The sequence below is a fragment of the Sorex araneus genome, chromosome X, assembly GCF_027595985.1.
Source record: "Sorex araneus isolate mSorAra2 chromosome X, mSorAra2.pri, whole genome shotgun sequence".
Classification (NCBI taxonomy): Eukaryota; Metazoa; Chordata; class Mammalia; order Eulipotyphla; family Soricidae; genus Sorex; species Sorex araneus.
The window spans coordinates 128,189,043-128,211,787 of record NC_073313.1 but is presented as its reverse complement, the minus strand read 5'-3'; the positions used below and the strand labels follow the sequence as shown (position 1 = coordinate 128,211,787).

The window sequence follows — 22,745 nt, the reverse complement described above, 5'->3', positions numbered from 1 at the left end:
GGGTCCACACTCAGCAATGCTTCGGGGTTACTCCTGGCTCTGCACTCAGGGATCACTCCTGGTGGTGCTCAGTAGGCCATAGGGGATGCCAGGAATCAAAGCGGGGCTTTCTCTTGTGCAAAGCAAGTGCCTTACCTGCTGTACTTTCTCTCCAGACCTGTAGATTTATTTTTACGTGAATCAGATTATTTGGGGAATCTAGTACTTGATATAAGACTATTTGAAATATAATGTTACCTAAATATTGACATATAAAATTGTTACAAACTATGTTTTAACAATTTTAAGTGGCTCAAACAGATAAAATTTAATTACGTTAGGGCTACAGATGCAGCACAGGAGATAAAGCACTAGTCTTGCATGCAGCTGACCTGGTTTGAAACCCCACATCACATATGGTTCTCTGAGCATTGCCAAGGATCACTCCTGAGCATCCCCACATGTGCCCATCAAATTAATATAATTTCACATATTTTCTAATGGCAGATTTAATAGTAGAAAAATTAAGCTTCAGATCCATATATATGTTTTGATGTCACTGATAGCAATGCAGAGGATCTCTCTTATACAAGTACATGGACAAAATCAAGTTTGCAATTTCAAGATTTTGCCATCTTATTTACAATTATGACTATGAAGAATGAAAACTAGCAGTGAATACTTTAAAATTCCAGTTATAATAAAATTTTGTATTAAATTTAATTCAACTCCTGGTGTCTACTCAATTTTTGAAGTTATCTTGGTCACATGAAAATATAACTATGATTAAAATGGATACCTAATTTCCTTGCTGTAGAATGAAGAACAGAAAAATTATACAGTGCATATTTACCCTGAGTGTATAATTGCAAAGTGGCCCACAAAGACTGCATTCTCATTATACATCTTAAGATTTACACCGTGAACTTGCTATACAGTTTATACCTTGAAATTCTTTTAAGTCCTTATATTCAGTTTAGCAATGATTGATTGTGATTGAATAAATTAACTCTGAAAAGTCTTCCTCATGTGAAACTTCATGTAATACTATTTGGTAGTGTAATGCTTTGTGCAGTACAAAAGCATGTATATATTAATAAGCATATCCTAATTACTTTTAAGGAGATGAGAGGAGATGCTTATGTCAACATTTTCACATAGAAATGAATGCATAACCTTAAATAATATACCTTCTTTGGGCAAATAATGGCAGACCTAGAAGTTAGCTCCACAAAATGGAGCATATGCTTTGCATGCAAGAGGTCCAGGTTCAATCCCTGACATTGCCTAGTCCCATCACTGCCAGGAGTGACCCCCAAGTACAGTGCCCAAAAGAGTCCTGGAACACCAGGAAGGGAGGAAGGGAGGAAGGGAGGGAGGGAGGGAAGGAGGGAGGAAGGAAGGAAGGAAGGAAGGAAGGAAGGAAGGAAGGAAGGAAGGAAGGAAGGAAGGAAGGAAGGAAGGAAGGAAGGAAGGAAGGAAGGAAGGAAGGAAGGAAGGAAGGAAGGAAGGAAGGAAGGAAAGGGAGGGAGGAAGGGAGGGAGAAAAGGGAGGGAGGGAGGGAGGGAGATGTACACTGCCCCAGCATCAGGATTGGATCATGTAAGTCTTCATTATATTGACTCCTTAGAACAGAAACTTTCTTAGATATCCTAAAGAACAAAATTAGTTTTTGTTCGTACTCTATGATTGCTCATTCTGTCATGCTCACTCTCTTTCAACTGATTTATTGCTATGCTGAGTAATACCTTCATTGGTAAGACATATAATATGTAATTTGTTAGCTTATTTAGGGCTCCTTCTCTAAAAATCTACAATCGGGACTATTTCAGCTAGATGTGGCATTGTATAAAATCTCCTGAGATAACTATTTGTTTTCTGTGTTTTTCTTTATTTGTCTTTGATCTGAGAAAGCATCACATCCTTTAGAACCATGCAAAATGCAAGTTAGATTATTAACCTCCAGTTATTTTTCAACCTTCTGCTTACCTGTTTCACTGATATCACTCACTGAAGTCTCTAATTACCCTCATATTTAAAATGCTGATAGTTTTCCCTCTTTTCACTGTATCATTGTCACTGTCATCCCGTTGTTCATCAATTTGCACGAGCGGGCAACAGTAACGTCTCCAATGTAAGACTTGTTACTGTTTTTGGCATATCGAATACTCCATGGGTAAGTTGCCAGGCTCTGCCATGCAGGCGAGATACTCTCGGTAGCTTGACGGGCTCTCTTAGAGGGGCGGAGGAATCGAACCATGGTCAGCCTCATGTAAGGCAAACACCCTACCTTCTGTGTTATTGCTCCAGCCCTATTTTGCTGCATATTTATACAACATTTGATATTATTGCTAATTCTGCTTTTCAAAATTATCTGCTCCCTTCAAGTCCATAACATGAGCTCTGGTGTTTCATTTTGTATCTCTCTGAATATTTCTCATGGAATCCTCTTCCTTCATAATTCTCTCTTAAATATCAATGATTCCAGGATTTGATCTCCCTCACACAGTTCTCACTCTACATACTTTCTTGAGTGATGATTCCATTGGCATTTCTGCATTAAGTCTCCCAAGTACTACTACTCATTCCAGGCTGTTTTCTTAAATTTTAATCTTAACTGTCTTCTGTAGAGTTCCACATTGACACCTTAAAGGCATCTCCAATATCAAGTACCCAATAGAATTCATCACTATCTTCTTGAATACACCTCCTCGTCCTATATATGCTACCATTATTCCAAATGTATAAGCTAGTGATTTCAGGTTTTTTAGTCCATATTTTTATCCATATGTAATTAATCTCTAATTCTTCCCTGTATCCCTTAAGCCCATCCATTACATGATCACCAAGCTAAGCTATCATACAATATATGCTGTACTTAAAAAATCATTAAAATTGAGCTGGAGCGATAGTACAATGGGTAGGGCGTTTGCCTTGCACGCAGCCGACCCAGGTTCAATTCTCAGCATCCCATATGGTCTCTTGAGCACTGCCAGAAGTGATTCCTGAGTGCAGAGCAAGGAGTCAGCCCTGAGCATTGCCAGGTGTGACCCAAAAAGCCAAAAAAAATCATTAAAATCAAGCCCTTAATCTTCTTCTTTTAATCAATATTGATTTGCTTATAATTACATTTTTCTTGTATGTTTTCTCCCTTTTCCTTTTTCATTGTGTCTTCTTTGCTGGAATATAATTTTCCTCTATATCAATCCATTCACATACCAAAAGTAAACTACAACATTCCCTTCTAGAAAACCATCCCTGAAATGCTTCCCCTAAGACTTGGATAAGTGTTTATTTTCTGTGCTTTGTCTTCTCCTAATCATACTGCTCACTCTAACTGTATTATAATTATATTTATATCCAACCCCCATCTAAATGAAGATGTCTTGAGGGAAATAACTGAAGTTTCATATTTTTAAGTCAAGTGCTGCATCTTGGTTCCATAACTCAGAACTGTGTAATAAGCAACAGAAGAGGCCTTACACACATAATTACACAGTTTTATGACAAAAGTCCACAGTCACTGTATAGTACATTTCTTAAAAGAAGATATTGACTCATTTATCTTTAACACTATACCAAGCATGTAATCAGTGTTCAAGAAATGATTGCTAAGCACCAGAGAGCTAGTTCAAAGGGCTGGAGCACATGCCTGGTGTGCTAAGTACCCTGGGTCCAACTGTCAGTACAGTATGGCTTCCTATGCATTGCTTGGTATAAACTAGTGGCTTCCAATACCATTAGGGAAACTCAAAAAGACAAAAAAAAAGTTGAAATAAACTGCAGGCCAGATATGGGATACAGTGCACTTTACCTGTGATACAATCAGGTATAATACATGATTATGATAGCAGGATTCCTTCTTTCCAACGAATAGATCTACTCAAGAAACCAATTTAAAAATTAAAGGTCAGCAGTTACTTGGCAAAAACGCTATCCTAGAGGAAAAAAGGAAAATGACCAGTTTCATTTGCTCTATCATTTAAGTCAGGCTGGAATCTCTAGAGATAATCTCTTTCTACCCTCTGAAACCAATCTGTTGAGACAAATGGACTCTTACAGAAGTTAAATAAAGCAGTGTGACAACTTATCTCTATGCAGTGGTTGACCATAAGAAAATTTAATAAATTGATATTAAGTATTTTATTGCTTCCCAAGCATATAAAAAGACCCAGCCCATGATGACTTGAAAAAACAAAAAGTCAAAACTTTGATGAACTCTTATTTTCTGATCATCTCCTAATCTTACAAAGATATATAAACATCTATTTGCATACAATCCCATTGCCCCCAAAGTGCCTAGAAATTATCACAGTCATCATAATGAGACTTGACAAAGTATAAAGGAGCTTAATACTGTTTTCTTTGGAATTTGATTATTATAATATCAAATATAAAAGCTGTGAAACTTTTACTTTGTGTAAGGTAGCATTCTAATATTTTTGTATATTGCTTTATGTAATCCCTGTAATTATTCTGTTAGATAGGTCTTTGAGTATTAATCTCATGTTCACAAAGCAAGTTTATGAAAGTGCTGTGAATAAATTATAACATAAATATTTGAACCTATATGATCACTAGGAACTGTGATCTATCTGTAATACAAAACCGTGGCTCATTAGTGATTAGTCACCTTTCTTCTTGAGTACTGTTGACTGATTATTTGTGTACATGTATGAAGATTGGTCTAAGTACTGATTTAATTCTATTAACAGCCTGAAATATAACCAATATAACAGTTTCCATTGGTATAAAGAATCTATTATTATCTTCATTTAGAAAATATATAATCTGATTTTTCCAGAGGCTCATTTTATAAATATACAAATGTGACAATAGTTTGTTGTATTAGAAAAACTACAGCATACTAAATTACATTAGTAGATGCAAAGATTTCATATATCAGTGAACTTTACTTCATCGTGATATGTTTCAGCGATACAAATATTGGGTTTTTTTTTAATGGTATAATACTTAGTGTCAAGACTTTTCCCTCCCGCTCTGTATACCTCTAGCATTAACCAGGAAGAATCACTAAGTATTCATGTCTTGCCAAAACTGGATAGTATCATATATCATCAAAGGACATACTTTGTTTTCAGTTTTTCATTTATAGTAACATGATGCTGCAAAGCAATTTTAACTTGTGTTTGATGTTATCATTAAAGTAAAAATCTCCAGATGATATTGTGACATTCCCCTTTTCTTTATTTTTCCCAAGCCTTAAAAAGAGCCAATGTCTAAAGTTTTGAGAATTTGGAATATAAGATTCACAAGATTTTTTTTTTTATAAATGACAACACTGTATGAAGACAAGTATATTTGTGCACTAAAATCAGGATACATGTAAGCCATTACTTTCTGATTAATAAACACTCAATAGTGCTTATTTAAGCAAGGCAAAAATAGCACCTGATTTCTATTTTGTTTTATTGCCCTTATAATGTACTTAGTGATAGTATAGTCAACACTGAATTAATTTAGAAATTGAATACCACACTATTATTTCATTTAGTTGAGAATATTAAGTGCTTTTTATTTCAGTCTAAAGACTGAAAATTTAAATATTACCTACAGTATTTCCTAAATTTTCTAAGTTGATTATACTTGGTGAAAAAAATAAATAATTCTGGGAAAATACCAAAAATTACGAATTCACTATGCAAAGATAATTGCTGTTTTTTATTAGGACTTCAAAAGTCCTAAATTTTTTTTTTTTTTTTTTTTTTTTTTTTTTCTTTTTGGGTCACACCCGGCGATGCACAGGGGTTACTCCTGGCTCTGCACTCAGGAATTACCCCTGGCGGTGCTCAGGGGACCATATGGGATGCTGGGAATCGAACCCGGGTCGACCGCGTGCAAGGCAGACGCCCTACCCGCTGTGCTATTGCTCCAGCCCCAAAAGTCCTAAAATTTTTTAAATATGTTTTCAAAGTTAAAAGTATGATTTCATGTTTCGCAACTTATCTTTTTTCACTTTATAACAGTGCCATTTTTTCTGTAAAAAATTCTATAATTTTAATGAGTAAATAATATACTAGTATAGGTAGATCCCATCCTTAATCTAATGCCATGATGAGAGTATAGACTACAGTTTCCACTGGTATAAAGAATCTTGCAAAGAACACTGATGTACAGCTACCCATATCTATACATTTATGTTATGAGGAATGGCTTTGTTCTAGTATACTTAAAATTCAAGAAATATTTTTGAGATACTTACACGAAAGGTAATTTGCTAGTAAGTAGCAATGTTTTACTGATTCTTCTACTGGCCTCTTACTCAGATTGCACATAGATTGCATTAGACACAAAAATAGCAGCAACAACAGAAACCTTCTGTCCATTTTGAATATGACATTGAGTAGCTATGTTTTAACTTTGACCTAATTGTTCATATTTAAAACAACTGCTGACTGGCTTTTACCTTAAGGGGAAGTTTATATTTTAAAACAATGATACTAGCAGCTGCTTAAGTATCTGTAACATTAACTGCACAGATTGCCTTTGTCCATACAACTGTTAAGTAATTAAGCACAGGCTAGCATGGGAACGCTACTAATGAGAAACACCTGTTCATAGGCTTTCACATTTTAGTTGTAAATTAATATCTTCTCATCAAAAATCATATTCAGTGGTATATTTCTGCAATCTGGTTATTTAAAATATGAAGGCATTGTGCATGAAGAAGCCCTTCCTTCCTTCCTCCCTCCCTCCCTCCTTCCCTCCCTTCCTTCCTTCCTTCCTTCCTTCCTTCCTTCCTTCCTTCCTTCCTTCCTTCCTTCCTTCCTCCCTCCCTCCCTCCCTTCCTCCCTTCCTTCCTTTCTCCCTCCCTCCCTCCCTCCCTTTCTCCCTTCCTCTTTCCTTCCTTCCTTCCTTCCTTCCTTCCTTCCTTCCTTCCTTCCTTCCTTCCTTCCTTCCTTCCTTCCTTTCTTCCTTCCTTCCTTCCTTCCTTCCTTCCTTCCTTCCTTCCTTCCTTCCTTCCTTCCTTCCTCCCTCCCTCCCTCCCTCCCTTTCTCCCTTCCTCTTTCCTTCCTTCCTTCCTTCCTCCCTCCCTCCCTCCCTCCCTCTCCTTCCTTCTTTCCTTCCTTCCTTCCTTCCTTCCTTCCTTCCTTCCTTCCTTCCTTCCTTCCTTCCTTCCTCCCTCCCTCCCTCCCTCCCTCCCTCCCTTCCTTCCTTCCTTCCTTCCTTCCTTCCTTCCTTCCTTCCTTCCTTCCTTCCTTCCTTCCTTCCTTCCTCCCTCCCTCCCTCCCTCCCTTCCTTCCTTCCTTCCTTCCTTCCTTCCTTCCTTCCTCCCTCCCTCCCTTCCTTCCTCCCTCCCTCCCCTCCTTCCTCCCTTCCTTCCTTTCTCCCTCCCTCCCTCCCTCCCTCCCTCCCTTTCTCCCTCCCTTCCTCCCTCCCTCCCTCCCACTCTTCCTCCCTTCCTCCCTCCCTTTCTCCCTCCCTCCCTCCCTTCCTTCCTTCCTTCTTTCCTTCCTTCCTTCCTTCCTTCCTTCCTTCCTTCCTTCCTTCCTTCCTTCCTTCCTTCCTTCCTTCCTTCCTCTCTGCCTCCCTCCCTCTCTCCCTCCCTTTTTTCCTCCACATCTTGTTTTCTTTTTGATGTTGGGACATACGTGGCTTTGCTCAGAGCTTACTCCTGGCTCTGTATTCACTGATACTCCCCGAGGGATTCAGTGAATCACACATAGTGTTGGAGATCTAGTATGGGTTGGATGAATACAAGGCAAGTGCTTTGCCTACAGTTCTATCTCTCTGGCTCAGCTTGTCATGTCTGCCTGACTATAGAAACTAGTGAATTTACATAACCCAGAGTACATAGGGCTACTGAAATTTACAGTTAGGATGACTGTTCTAAAACTTTCATTATTGTTAAAAAATAGTTAACCTTGACCCAAGCCATAAATTGGATGTGTTCAAAGAGTTCAGGGGCCAGAGCAATAGTACAGAGAATATGGCTCCTAATAAACAGCTGATCTGGGTTTGATTTTGAGCACTATGTATGTTTCCCTCCAGAGCACCATCAGGAGAGATTTCTGAGTGCAGAGTCAGGAGTAAGTCTTGAGTACCAGTGTGTGTGGCCCCCAAACAAACAGAATACCCCGAAAGAGTAGATATATAATTTTAGAGTGATTCAGAATCAAAAGCAGATGACAGGATATTTATCTGTCTATCTATCTGTCTATCATCTATCTGTATATCTACACATGCATATTAGGTCAGTATATGAGCAACAAACCAGAAAGATTGCAGACAACCAGAGAAAATGACAGAGTACATGATAAATATAGATTTTAAAGAAATGTCTGGTGCCTAATCCTAGTCATAAAAATTTATTTCACTTTTGGAATAAAAAGGCACAGTAATTATAGATGGTATGACTGAACTGACCCAGTATACACAGAGCCACCTATAACTACTAGAATAACTAGAGATCTTCACTAAACCAGTGGCTGTAAAGTCTCACCCTTTCAATGAATTATTTTCTCACCCTTTCAATTCCCAGGTCATTGCAGTTTATATATTTTGCATATAAACATTGATTGTATGAACACATTTTATATGTTTTGTATCTGTCTATTGCAGTCCTTGGTATTATTGTAATGGATTTCAGCAAAAGTACTTTATGATTTCAAAGGACCTCAGTTTTGCTTGGTCATTTTCTTTTGCTTTCTGGTTTAAAACAGATGTTCTATTTTCTGTGTAAATCATTTGAGATTCTTGCAAAATGACATTATAATTATTATCACATGTCTAAGAGAGCAGCTATCACTATAAATATGGCCAATCAAGGGAATCTACTTTTATTATCCCCACCAGTTTCCTAGGAAAAATAATTGAATATATGTAAGCAGTCTGACCCACTATGGGAAAATTGGGGAAATTAAATAGCAATATAAGGAACAAGAATTCACTTTTTTATACTGATCAAAGCAGGTATATTTCTATTTTGTTTTTGTTATTATCCCACCAATCCCTTATGACCTATTTTACCCTGACCCTATACTAAAGTGATAGTAGTTTCCTGCACTATGAACCTCCATTATACTTAAACTGTAATAGATGTTATTTAAGGTATGTAGTTAGTATCACATGATAGTTATTTGTACTTTATCCTTTTCTCCCTAGTAACTTGTAGTTTCCTGTCATGGTTCTTTGCAGATAGTTTAATTCAGTATAAGTTTTTGGATAAATTACAGGATGGAAAGAGGGAAGAAGGGTAAGAAGGATAAAAAGGTATGTGGGAAAGAAGGTAAAAAGAATGAAGGAAGTCTTTCTTATTCTTATATTAATCGCCAGTTTTATTCCCTGATTGCATAGAGAAAGGTGAACAGAAGTATCAGTTCCTCACTCTCTGATAATAATTGTCTGCTTACTTAATCAATGGACAATTTCTGAGAAACTGTTATATGTAATTCACTGTCATAGGCATCATGAAATCTATATCCTGTGGTGTCTATTGTTTTATTTCAGAACATCAATTTTGTACATGCAGTTGGAAGCCTTACCAATGATTTTATAGCATTATATTTTTATGTTACATTTCTCTGTATTTTCTAGATTGGTGGGTATCATCATCATACTTTCAACCTCATAGAAAGAAAATCTGTTAGGATTCATTTGAATTTCCCAGTAAAGAGGCAAATATAAATGCATGGATAAGGTTATATCTCAAAAGGCATTTGAAAAAAAAATGTATTGACTGGCATCTACATTTAACCCATAGATAACCAGTAGCAAGGTATATGGAATTTGAAATACTGAGTAATATACTGATTTTATTTTTCTTAACCATAGATTGCTAACACTGTAATAAATAATAAGATCTTAAAGATATGTAAATGCTAGCTACTCAAAATCCCGAGGTTGGTTGTATATGTTGTAAATATTACAGTCTATTATAGATAAAAGCAAGTATTATATTCTATATTTTTTAGAAATAAAATAGTTTTATTTGGGGTTTATGAGAAGGGAGAAAAGGAGAGAAAGTAACACATTTAAGAGGGAATAGTGGACCTTTCCTGAGTGGGGAGAGTATAGGGTACACCCTTAAATAAAGGGAAGGAGTTTCACATACCCAGAAAGGTTATGTGCCTGTCAGCTACACTTATGCAGTGAGTTCCTAATAGCTAAAAGTAATATTATTGTATTATGTGGTTTTACTTTCATCATGTATTTAAATCTTCCCAAAGTTTCTAGAATTGAATGTGATCATGCATCTTTATAATATAGTAAGATGTGATAGTTTGCAAAATAGATATACAATAATTACTACCTTGTAGAGGATAAGAAGATAAAATACAAAAAAGTGATTATATCTCACTACTACAGTTTTGTAAAATATAATTTGTTTTTCCCTAGCACAGCAGTTTCATGTTTATAACAAACTACCTAATTAATAAAATCATTGCAACTATGAAGACTTTTCTTTAATATATTAAGAAGAAAATAAGAAAGGAATTCTTTGTTCAAATGTTGCCTCCAGTAAATCTACATTCCCAACCATAGGAAAAATATAATAACCTGAGAAATATGTCAAAATTTTATACTTCTAAATTATAATACTGTATTTTATATATAAAATTGTTCAGTTTCCTCGAACAGAGTTGCTTATTTTCCAATTGGAAATTCATTTAAGGCTCTATTTTGTTATCATTATATGAACTTAACTCCAATTACAGTTAATGGAAGTTTTGTATCTATAGACGCAGTAGCGTCTGAACTACTTTAAACTTATTGTTTTCCATTACCATCATCATTTATATAGCTTTCATCTATTCTGCCAACTTGAACAACCATTGTAATCTGGGTTTCTGCTTCATTTGCATGACTTTATTTGTATGCAATGAAGTATGTATGCTACATGATGCTACCCCTTTCTAGTTTTAAGAACAGTGCACTGTCATTGATATTAGAACAGGGCTTGAAGAATGTAATTGTTATGTAAAGTTAATTGACTTTTCTAGAAATACATTTTTGCACAGCATCCAACAGATTCAATAGTTCTGTTTGAACAAAAGAATTCTACATAGTGTAAAGAATGTATTCCATTTAGTGGAGGCCAAATCTACGAAATATGAAACAAGGGAAAATATAGTTTAAACTATAAGCAGTCATCTTTATTAGTAGTCAACACACTTTAAATTTAATTGCAAGTTTCTAAATCTTTGAGAAAGAAAAATGATGAGAGTAAGTATATTTAAAAGTTTCCTAGGTAGAATTGGTGTGCCCTATTTCATAGTGATGAATTCTGTTATATTTCCACTGATCCAAAGTCAAGAGAAGAGGCTCGTTGAGTCATTGAGAAAATGGGGTACCTGAAGAGAAAAGTTAAAAATGTCATTAAGGATTTTAGAATCATTTGATTCATTGGCACTCAACAAATAAACTTTAGCCAAGCCTTAACTGAATAATTCAGTATCTATTGAGTTTGTTTATCAAACTGTGATGTCATTTAATTGCTATTTGATTATAGCATGACGTAGAGTGCGAAAAAGTACCCTAAAATACACATTTGAAATGAAAATGCACATTGAAGAGGACTGTCTCCAACAAATAGTAAAACATATTGTGAAATTGAAATAATAAAATAGGAAGTATTGATACAAAAACAGTTGGAGAAATACTTTGGTCAGTGAGGTAGAAATAGAAACATATAAAGAAGGTATAAGAGGGCCTGAAGCAATAGCACAGTGGGTAGGGCATTTTCCTTACACACGGCCAACCCGGGTTCAATTCCCACCATCCTGTATGGTCCCCCAGGCACCACCAGGAGTAATTCCTGAGTGTATGAGCCAGAAGTAACCCCTGTGCATTGCCAGGTGTGACCCAAAAAAGAAAAAAAGGTATAAGAAATCATTATAGAAATTCACTGTTACTCAACAAAGTATGCTGGAATAAATGTTTTATTTTTTGTAAGACTCTAAAAAGAAATTAGTGCGGAAATTTATCCTCACATTGTATAGCAAAATAAATGGTTGATTGTTTAGTTAAATGTAAAAAACATTCAAATAAGAGATAGAAGAAATATAGACAAATGTTTCTCAGATATCTCTAGCTAGAGAAAGCTAGAGACTTTATAAACTTAGCAAAGGGACAGACCAAAGTTTTAAAAATTACTAGATATTATTTAATATATATATCATCATCATCATCATCATCCGGTTGATCGTCGATTTTTTTCAAGTGGTCTCAGTAACATCTCCATTTGTCCTAGCCCTGAGATTTTAGAAACCTCTCTTTACTCGTCCTTCCCAACAGTGCCTCATTGGAAGCTCTTTCAGGGCCAGGGGAATGAGACCCATCATTGTTACTGCTTTTGGCGTATGAATAAGCCACAGGGAGCTTGCCAGGCTCTCCCATGCAGGCAGGAAACTATCAGTAGCTTGCCAGGTTCTCCAAGAGGGAGAACTAGGCTATAAGATGTTGTGTGGCCGCAAAGAGGCTGTGCACATCCGGGAGCTTGGTTTTATAGTCTCTGGATGTTGGCCGTTGATGGGATTACATGACGCTGGGAGCAGTTTCTGGGTGTGACCACCTAGCTACTGGAAAATGGGAGATCTGGGCGGAAGAGGCCCAGTCCCCATCTGAGCACGCTTGGAGATCTCAGCCCCTGGTCCTGCACACCTGGGTTCCTCTGCCAGTTCCTTCATGCATGAGGCTCATCCAAACATGTGGAGAGTGACCTTGAGCATGGCTGTGGCTGGGTTCCGGAGGTCTTCAGCTCCAGGGGCTCTACTTGGGGCAGGAGAGAAGCTCAACCCACCCCCTCTGAGGGCCCCCAGTGAAGACAGCCAGACGCAGGGTCAAGAAAAAAATACCTCATTGGGACTTGGGATATACTAAATTTTTTTCTTGTAAATCTTTTTTTTTTATTTTATTGAATCACCATGTGGAAGGTTACATAGTTCTCAGTTATGTTAGTTATACAATACTCAAACACCCTTCCCTTCACCAGTGCCCATATTCCATCACCAACCACCCCAGTATACCTCCCGCTCCCCCAGTCCCCGCCCTTGTAAGTGATAAGTTTCACTTCGTTTACGCTTTATCTTGATTACATTCCATGTTTCAACACATAACTCACTATTGTTGCTGGAGTTCCCCCCCAAAAAAAACAAAGACAGTCCTACTGCCAAGGAAGCATTTGATAGTTTTCCATTGCTGAGAATGTAGAGATATTAAGTCCCGCTGTTTGTTACATAACTTTTCTTTTTTTACCCCCCTCTTCCTGCGCCACCGAGTTCATGCCTGCTTAGTAATCCTCATAGTATAATTGACACCACACTGCCTGACAAAGGGAAAAAAAAACGAGAAAGTTGGTTATTTCCCGTCATCAGCCGGTGTGGGGCTATGGCTTAGTTGATAGTCTAGCAGCATGTCTGCAAGCAGTTTCTGGAACCAAAAGTAGTGCGCTGGTATCGGCCCCAGCTCGAGACTCCACCAGCATCCCGCTGTTCCATGTACATAATATTTTTTTCCCTTATATCCCGTTCCCACGCCACCAGGTCCGTATCTGCTTAATGGAAATCATACTATGGCTAACGCCACACCGCATTTCTTCCCAAGAAAGAAGGATATTTCTTCTCCTCAGCCGGCGTGGGGATATGGCTTAGTTCAGTCTAGAGAGATGGATACCACTTTGATGCCTTCAATATTTCAACAAAAGACTTACTATTCTTGTTAGGATTTCCCCCCAAAGTCCGACCTGTTAAAAAGGAACCATTTCATATTGCTGATGATTAGATGACATTAGGTTGCGCGGCCGCAGCAGCGGCCGCACGGTTTGGGATTTCTGTATAACGTCTAGGGAAAGTTCTGCCAGAAATTACATCACTGCAAACTTTTACCCTTTTATGGTGCTCATAAGATGGAAAAACCTAGAGAGAGATACCCTTCCCCGCTGTTGCAGCCTGGCGTAAACTCTCAGTTCACATTCTGGAAGTATTTCAGTGGACTGCTGGTGTCCAAACTAGCTCTTTTAGGCTCTTCGATCATGCTCGAGCGGCAGCAGTGGCAAAAGGGCGGGATATACTAAATTATTGACTCAAATAATATTATTCACTTTTTGTGTAACACATTTTTTAAAAAATTTAAAATGCACATTTTTAAAAATCCCAAATGAGATAAGGCATTCAAACACTTACTATCCATTGGAATCAATTGGTTGTCCTCCACCAAAGGATTAAACCCAATCCTAATTTCAGCTGCTACATTCCACTCAATTCTGCCTCTTGAAAATGTATTTTATGATTCAGGAAATCACAGGGAAAACATTGCACAAATCAGTTTTTAGTCTTGGCATACAATGGTAAAAGAGTAATTTCATATGAGATGATTTCAGTGGAACAGTCTAAAATTATCGTTCTTTAATTAGAGTTTGGAATACAAATAGCTGCTGCTATTTCAAAAGTAGTCTAACATTTTCTTGGGTGGTAGGTAGTTTTTGGGGGGGGGGTGTTTTATTTTGTTTTGGTCTAAACTGCATAGACCCAGACCTCCATTTGCTTTGCTGGAAACACTGTGTACCCATTGATGGTCAATCTGCCACACCATCACATTGAAGAGCTTTGGAGAAAATAAAGCTTGCAGTAAATTATAAAGTGTTTCTTTTACTTTGTTTGTTAGCCAGCTAATTTACATTAAAAGGGAATACTGTTTGACACAGAGAGCTGTAGATACTGGGCACATATTTATTTTATGTTACCTTGCCAGGAGGAACTAGTGCATTACATTAATTCAACATGGATACATCTGTAGGCCTATGAAATAGCTGAAAGAAAACAGGTCTTTCATAGACAACAGATGGACACCTAGCCTGGGGAAAATGAATAATGAACTTGGCCTTTTGTATCACAGTTTTTAAATCCAATTTGACTAACTCATGTAACACATAAGATACAGTGTTACACTTTTAGCATACACACTTTTGTTAGAGAATTAATTTACATATTTTCAAGTTATATGCATCAAGTTTGAGTCCTTTGTTCTGTTTCTTGTATTACTTTTAAACTTTATGTATGATGTGTTCATTCCAGTTATTTCACTTGACTATGCTTTCAGTAAGAAGGAAATTACTAATGTAGTGATGTAATTTAGTTATGTATCTAAAACCTTGTGGCATTTGGATATTTCATGGAAGATCTACTTTGTACATAGTTGCTAAATTAATGATTGCATGAATGAATTTTAGAGCAGTACAATAGCAGGCTTAATTCATTCATTGCAGGATTCATTTGGGAAAGCTTTGAGATGAATGCCAAATCAATTTATGCTCAGGAAAAAGCATAAAGCTTCTTGCTCTTCTGACAGTAGGAAAAGCTTTTACATTGGTTTGAGCTGGCTGCCCTGGTACTCAGAATGTGCAGAAGCTGTTTAAAACTGGGACATGTGCTTATATTATCTTTTGGTGACAGATTGGAATATTGTTTTACTTTGGCTGACTTTCCCATATAGAATGTATATTTTCATATCAGTTTGTTCTTTCTTCAACTTCATACTATATTACTTTTCTCTGTGTAATATCAGAATAAGGTCACCTTCACATAAGGAATACTTCAAAGACTAGACTTTGATAACTAAGAAAATTAGTTAGGATATGGATATGCATGGGGCTGAAGTCATAGCACAGCGAGTATGGTGTTTGCCTTGCATGAGGCCGACCTGGATTCGATTCCTCCCTCCCTCTCAGAGAGGCCAGCAAGATACCGAGAGTATCCTGCCTGCACGGCAGAGCTGGAGAGCTCCCCATGGTGTATTCAATATGCCAAAAACAGTAACAAGAAGTCTCACAATGGAGACATTACTGGTGCCCGCTCGAGCAAATCGATGAGCAACAGGATGACAATGACAGTGATGGATATGCATACCCAACTATTGTGAATTTGGAAAGAGCATCTTGGGACTGACATGACAGGCTTCGCTGCTACATTGGTTCTTGTGTTTACCAACAATAGAATCTAGAATCCTTTAATAAAATTTTAAACCATGATTATATATTAAACTATCCCTCTCTCTTCCTTATTTACTGTGTTACTCAGGTATTAAGTAAAAGGAATAAGAATATGGCAAGCAGTATTTACCAACCCTCTGATGAAATGTTCTCCAATATTTCATCATTACACAATATGCCCAACAAATATACAAATCTGGGCAGCTTTTTATTCCTTCACATCTTCTGTCTTTGCTTTCCAAAATGACAGGCAAATTAGTAAGGAAAACCATTTATTGTTAACAAATGTGTATATATTATCTCAAGTAAATAGATGTGTTTTGTACCACAGAGTACCAGGAATCTATCAGGCGACACTAGCACCGATGAAAATGGTACCATTGCAAAACTTAAGTACTTCTCACAGTCCATCCCCACCACGATATATGGTGGTCAAGACAGGATATATGTAGGGGCATTACCATCTTAGGGAGGAAGCAGTAATAGAGGAGACCACTAACATCTACCTGTGTACAAAGCAGGTCTGGCATTTGAGCATTCTCTTTGTGCTATAATTTCTCATCATTACACTGGTTTGTTGTGTAACCTTTATTCAAAAAGCAGAGATAATAATTAAGGAATATATAGTGTTAACATTTATATAATCACTGGATGCTGGAATTATTCCTAGGGACATAGTTTCATTCTACATTGGGAGTCTAATATGCTTTGGCCAGAAATGATGTTTCACCTACACAATTGTATTTAAGCCGAGCAGAGACCATTGATGATATGATTATTTTCATCAACTTTCAGATTTTCAGCAGCTTACAAAACTTTCCTTGCCATGCTCTGTGCAGGTAATTCTCTCTATATATACATATACATATACATATACATATACATATACATATACATATACATATGTATACATATATATATCACGGGCTGGATCGATAGCACAACAGGTAGGGTATTTGCCTTGCATGCGGCCGACCTGGGTTTGATTCCTCCTCCCCTCTTGGAGAGCCCTGCAAGCTACCGAGAGTATCCTGCCCGCATGGCAGAGCCTGGCAAGCTACCCGTGGTGTATTTGATATGCCAAAAACAGTAACAACAAGTCTTACAATGGAGACGTTACTGGTGCCCACTTGAGCAAATTGTTGAACAACGGGATGACAGTGATACAGTGACAGTGATATATATCACACTCAGAGGTGCTGAGTTGAGGGAGCCAAGTCCAGCTTGGTATTCTGGGGATTGCTCATAGGGGTACTGGGTGGGGAGAGGCCCATGAAGTGCTGAAGATTGAGCCTGAAAATCCACATGCAAAATATATGTTCCAGCCCTATTTCGCTGACCCTACAGTGATTCTTTTTTCCTCTTGGGAGTGGGAGCTATTCTTTACTCATTCCCGTAATGATTATATAATACAATGATTTTATTTACACCTTACAATAAAGCAGACCTAATAGCCAGTTTGATGACCACATAGTGCAGTCATAAATAATAAAAATTCCTTTCTGCCCATTCTTAGGTCCTTAAAGGTAGCCTGCAAATACTTCTGTGGAATTGAAGTGCTTTTTCATCCAAAGGCCTTGAACATAGATTCTTTCTATTAGACATCTTTGTCATGGAACTTTGGTGTCGCCTGCTATTTTCAAGGGGATTGTGCTCTGGAGAATCCTTCTACTCGTTTTTGTCACTCTGTCTTTGCTTCCTTTGAAAAGGCTTTGTACTGATTGCAGAAATTGTGAACTCAACTTGGCAGCTATAAGGGGAATGTTTTCGATCAGTGTTGTTGTTACTTAGTTACATGTTAATATCCATTTTCAGTGATCTTGTAGAACTGCTTGAAAACCTGTCTGTGCCTAACAGTGTGTAATAATCAAGCTACAAAGCTCATGATTTTTGGTTGTTTTTTTTTTTTGTCTTACAGATAACAGGCGAGTACCACCATTAGAAAGGTCTCGCTCTCGTCACAATGGAGCTGTCTCATCTAAGTGATTTCCTGATGCCAAAGAATAAGAAAATATTTAAGTAAACAAAATCATACAGTTTATGAAGAACAAAACAAGGAATAAAGAGGAAATAGCTGCATTTCTGCAAACATCAAGCTAAGCTGGATGAAATAGTGTGCATTTCTCCAGTTATTATAAGACTTTTCCCGCAATTCTACGTGAACACAATTACCAGAATTATAAAATGTGTTTTATTTTGTGTAAAGATTGTACTTTGCTATTGAGTGTGACCTGATCATGATGGGGGGAAATGTTAGAAATGGAAGTATTTAAAGGCTTTTGAAATACTTACTCTGTCAGAAATTTACATTACTTAAATTCGCAGCTTACCCCTACAAAATAGATGGAAAGAAATCAATCCAGTATTTGCTTCTGATATCTGTTACATAAAAAGGAAAAGGTCAATGAAAATATGCATGTTTGTGCTCTGGAGAAATGCTAATATTGCATGCTCTGTAAGAGAAGCTATTTTGGAAACTCAAAAAAGTATTGCTTTACCTCTGTTAAGTTGTTTAAAACCTTATTTGAAGTGAGAGCTGATGGATTCATCTGCTTTGGTTGAAATTAAATTTATTAATCTAGAGTTTCAGCATGATATTGCAAGCAGTTATTGCTAAAAATAAAACCAAAGTTTAACAGTATCCAGTTAGAAAAAGTGATTAAAATTTTATTTTAAAAAGTGTTTTTCTAATTGTGCACTTACATCTACTTTATACAAATACTTTATATGGCTATTTTTGAAAACACCATTATATTTTAATGTTTATGCTTAGGATAACCCTGAAAGTGTAATTATCCTTAGATTGTTAAAGGTAAAAACTGATTCTTATTCTCTGTGCTTTATTCCTTCTCTTTCTTGATTCTTCCATGACCCTCTTGAAGGCAGAGAATAGAATTCTATAAAACCCGAGAGAGGAAATTTTTATCTCTACAGGCAGCAATAGAAAAGTGTCTGAAAGGTCAATTGTTTTATCTTTATTTTTACTCTCCTTTCCAATTTTGCTTTGGCGACCTGAAAAAGAAAAGGAATGATGTGTGTATATGTATAGTTCCTGATACAGTAATTCCATATCTTAGTGAATTAAGTGAACTCCTCAATCATCATTCTATTTACCTTGTGCTCCCAAATTAAGAAGATACTGCCAACATCACTCTAGGAGGAAAGACATTCTCTTCATTTTTCATCAATTAATGAGGGGGGAAGAGTTAATAATATTTGCCTCTTATTTTAAAATATGCATTGAAATAATGTGATATAACATATTTGGAATGCAGTATAAAAATGAGCTTATGCAGATACTGCAATGTATAGTACATGTTTATTATGTAGAAAATAGTATTTCTACTCCCCCAACACATATAACATACACTTAGAAAGAACAAATGACTAGGACTTGGTAAATCACCATGTGGTATAATGTAAACAAGTGAGCAGTAACTCAGTCTCCTTTATATTTGATGATAGAATGATTCAAACTGCTGACTTTTCCTCTGGTGCGTTCTTGCTTGAGTTTTATACTCTTAAAATCTATGAAGTAACTCTGAAGGAAATAAAAAAATAGTAATAGTATCTAAAGTTTCACAGTTTTATTCCATCTTAAGACACAGAAAAGTTTATGTAATATATAAATTTCTCACACTTTTTAAAACAATAGCAAAGATTTAGGGTCTAATAATTTATGTAAAAATATATATATATTTTGACTTCACAACATTTTTTTAGAAATCTTCGAGATCTGCTCTCTTGAAGTGTTTTGATAGCTTTTCAGGCATAGTAAAATAGTATTTTGAAATATTAACTTTGACTAAAGTTTAGGTAAATTTGCCATACCATAATATCAAGCTGACCAAGGTAGAAATATTAATGTATATCGCCTTTTCCAGATATAAACTTGCCTTACTTCTCAGTTTTGGGGAAATTAACTGAAGTAACATTACTAAGAAATTATATATTTCTATTTAGTGTAATCCCACTTGCTTTTCACAAATATAAAACCTCTCAGGATCTTTCATGAAGTTCCAATAAACAAAGTATTTTCTTCCCAAATGTATAATGTTCCTGCTTTAGCTATTTTTAGTTGTGCTTTAATCTGAAAAGTTTCACCCAAAATGTAATAAGTGACATTTTTCAGAATAGAACCAAGTTGTATTAAAAGCATTTGTTAGGTTTATTATTGCCATATGTGAGGAGCATCAATTATTCAGTTTTTCTTAGAATGTTCTTAGGAACATAAAATCCCTATAAGTGTTTACTAGTTGTATTAGTTTCATTTGGCTGCTATAACACATTGCCATGAACTTGGTGAACATGTCAGGAATTTATTTTGTCACAATTCTAGGGCCACATGTCAAATATCACAGGCCGTTTTTCCTCCACAGACTAGAAGAGAATCTTCCTGTCCTCTTTTAGCTAGTGATGGCTATTGAAATCCATTGGGTAATGGCAGTGCGTCTTTCTGTATCTTCCCAACACTTTCGCGTCTGCGTTTGGAATTTCTCTCTTACTTTCTCTTTTAAGGGAATTTATATGGGCTCTTCAGACCCCCAAATAATCCGGAATAATTTTATCTCAAAATCCTAAACTTAATACAAGTCTAAGGTGTTTTGTTTTGTTTTGTTTTGTTGTTTGTTTGGGAGTCACATCCGTGATGCTCAGGGATTAATCCTGGCTCTGCACTCAGGAATCACTCCTGGTGGTGTTTAGGGGACCATATGGGATGCAGGAGATCCAATCTGGGCTGGCAGCATGCAAGGCAGGTGCCTGACCCTCTGTACTATTGCTCTGGCACCAAGAGAGTCTTTTCTAAATAAGATATTAGTCAGATTCTAGGCATTAGTGTGTGAATTTTGGAAGATATGGTCTTAAGTCTACTATAGTCTACCTGTGTGTCCCACCAAATTTATGTGCCTCTATTTCCAGGTCTGGGCCTTTCCTTAAATACCAGAAGCTCTGCACATACCTGCGGCTTTATCAGTCACTTTTCTGCCTATAAAAATTTGGCTACCTGACAACCTCTTGTTGTGACCTGTTTTGTCCTTTTCAGACCGAACTGGAAGTTCTTCTTCTGTTATAAGATTCTCAACATTTTTGAAGGCCTCTGAAGTGTGTCATATTAATTCAGTTCAAACAAGAGTGTTCTCAGAGATATTTGTGTACTAACCCCATGTCTTTTTCTGGGCTCCTTTGAGTGTGGATCTTTTAGCCAATAACGAATCCCCTTAGCACTAACAAAGGTTTTCCGGCCAGATTCTTAACCTCACCTCCACGCACAATTTCTTACCAGTGGAACACACAATCATAGCACCTTTTGTAATGTAAATGGCTAAAATCTTCCAGAATCATCAGGCTCTGGTTCATATCTGTTTAGCAGTTATTTCCTTAATTTATCTCTTCTCACATTTTACTATAAACTATAGAAGAAACTAGGTTATACCCTGAACACTTTGCTTGAAAAGTTCTCAGCTAAATATTCAAGATAATCAGTTAATTTCTACTTTTCAATGAACTTCTACAGACAATTAAGTTTTTTGCCACTTTACAGTTTTATGGTGTGTGTGGGGGGGGCTTTTTTTTGCCACTATGTGGATCTTCTTTCCTCTAGTTTACAATGAAATATTCTTTGGTTTCTTCTGAGCAATCTCTCCGTATAACCATCCTTAATTTATTTCTACCAAATAGTCTATTTAAGACAATTTATGATTTTTCTGCTATATATTTGCATAATTTTTCCCATTCTTACTCATCCAATTCCATAATCACTTGCACGCAGATATCTGTAATAGTAGCACCTGACTTCCAGATTCCTAGATCTCTTTTTGGTTACTGGGGTTGCTGTAACAGACTATTCCACACATGGTAGCTAAATGTAACCAAAATTTATTCTCTTATTTTAGAGTACAGAGTGCTAAATTAAGGTATTTGCAAGGCTGTACTTCCTCCAAAGGTTCCAGGGGAAATTCTCTTCCTGCCTTTTACAGTTTCTTGGTGACTTGTCATTCCACATCTTTTGGCCAAATCTCCTTGTGCTAGGTCTTTATCTTATCTTTCTTCCCCTCTGTATATATAATCAACCTGTCTCCATCTTATAAGACACTTAAATTGGCATTTATGGGTTTCTAGACTTATTCATAATAATTACCTGACCTCAAGATCTTTAACTTCACGACATCTGCAAAGTCCCTTTTCCAAATAAGCTTCTAGCAATGTGGATATGCACATATCTTTGGGGAGTCAGTATTCAGTTCACAACAGTAGTCATTGTACATAAAAGTAGTTTTCACTTTTTAAAAGGTATCCTTCGTATCAAATCAAATTTAAGCGTTCTCTAAAAGTAATTGTAACAGTCAATTGCATGTTTTTGATGTTAAATGACTAAACAGTGCTGTTCTAAAGTTCAGTTTATATATTTGCTACTGTAACTAATTGACTTAAAAATAAGAAACAATGATTTCCAACTCTGAATTCTAATGTATCTCTTTTGCCCTTCTTATGGACATTTTGACAAAATGTATTCTGTGACTCACAGTGCAGGCATAAAACTACCTCCAAAGCGGAAGTGTTCTTTATAAACGCATTTTAGATATGGTGAATCCTCAGCTGAAGAGAGAGGTGACAGCAAAGCCTGCTTTGAATGGATCTTGGAGAAGACTAGCCCAAACCAAGATATCTAGAAATATTTCAGTAGAAGTAGAACTTTGGATTCAGGTTCTTATTTTGTCTTGAAATGATCAACTGTCTCTTTGCTGGACAAATAATGATTTATAATATAGATGTAATGCATACTAACTTATTCAATAAAATTAAAATATATTAAATG

General features: G+C 36.5%; 1 protein-coding gene across 1 annotated transcript in view; it reads left to right on the top strand.

The window, feature by feature from the left end:
• DIAPH2 (diaphanous related formin 2) overlaps positions 1-22,743 on the top strand; it is a 724,307-nt gene extending 701,564 nt beyond the window's left edge. The window contains exon 28 of the mRNA XM_055121637.1: positions 17,847-22,743. Within this exon, the coding sequence (XP_054977612.1) occupies positions 17,847-17,914 (68 nt within the window). The 3' untranslated portion in view covers positions 17,915-22,743. The remainder of the gene's footprint in view (positions 1-17,846) is intronic.
• Positions 22,744-22,745: the final 2 nt, after the last annotated feature.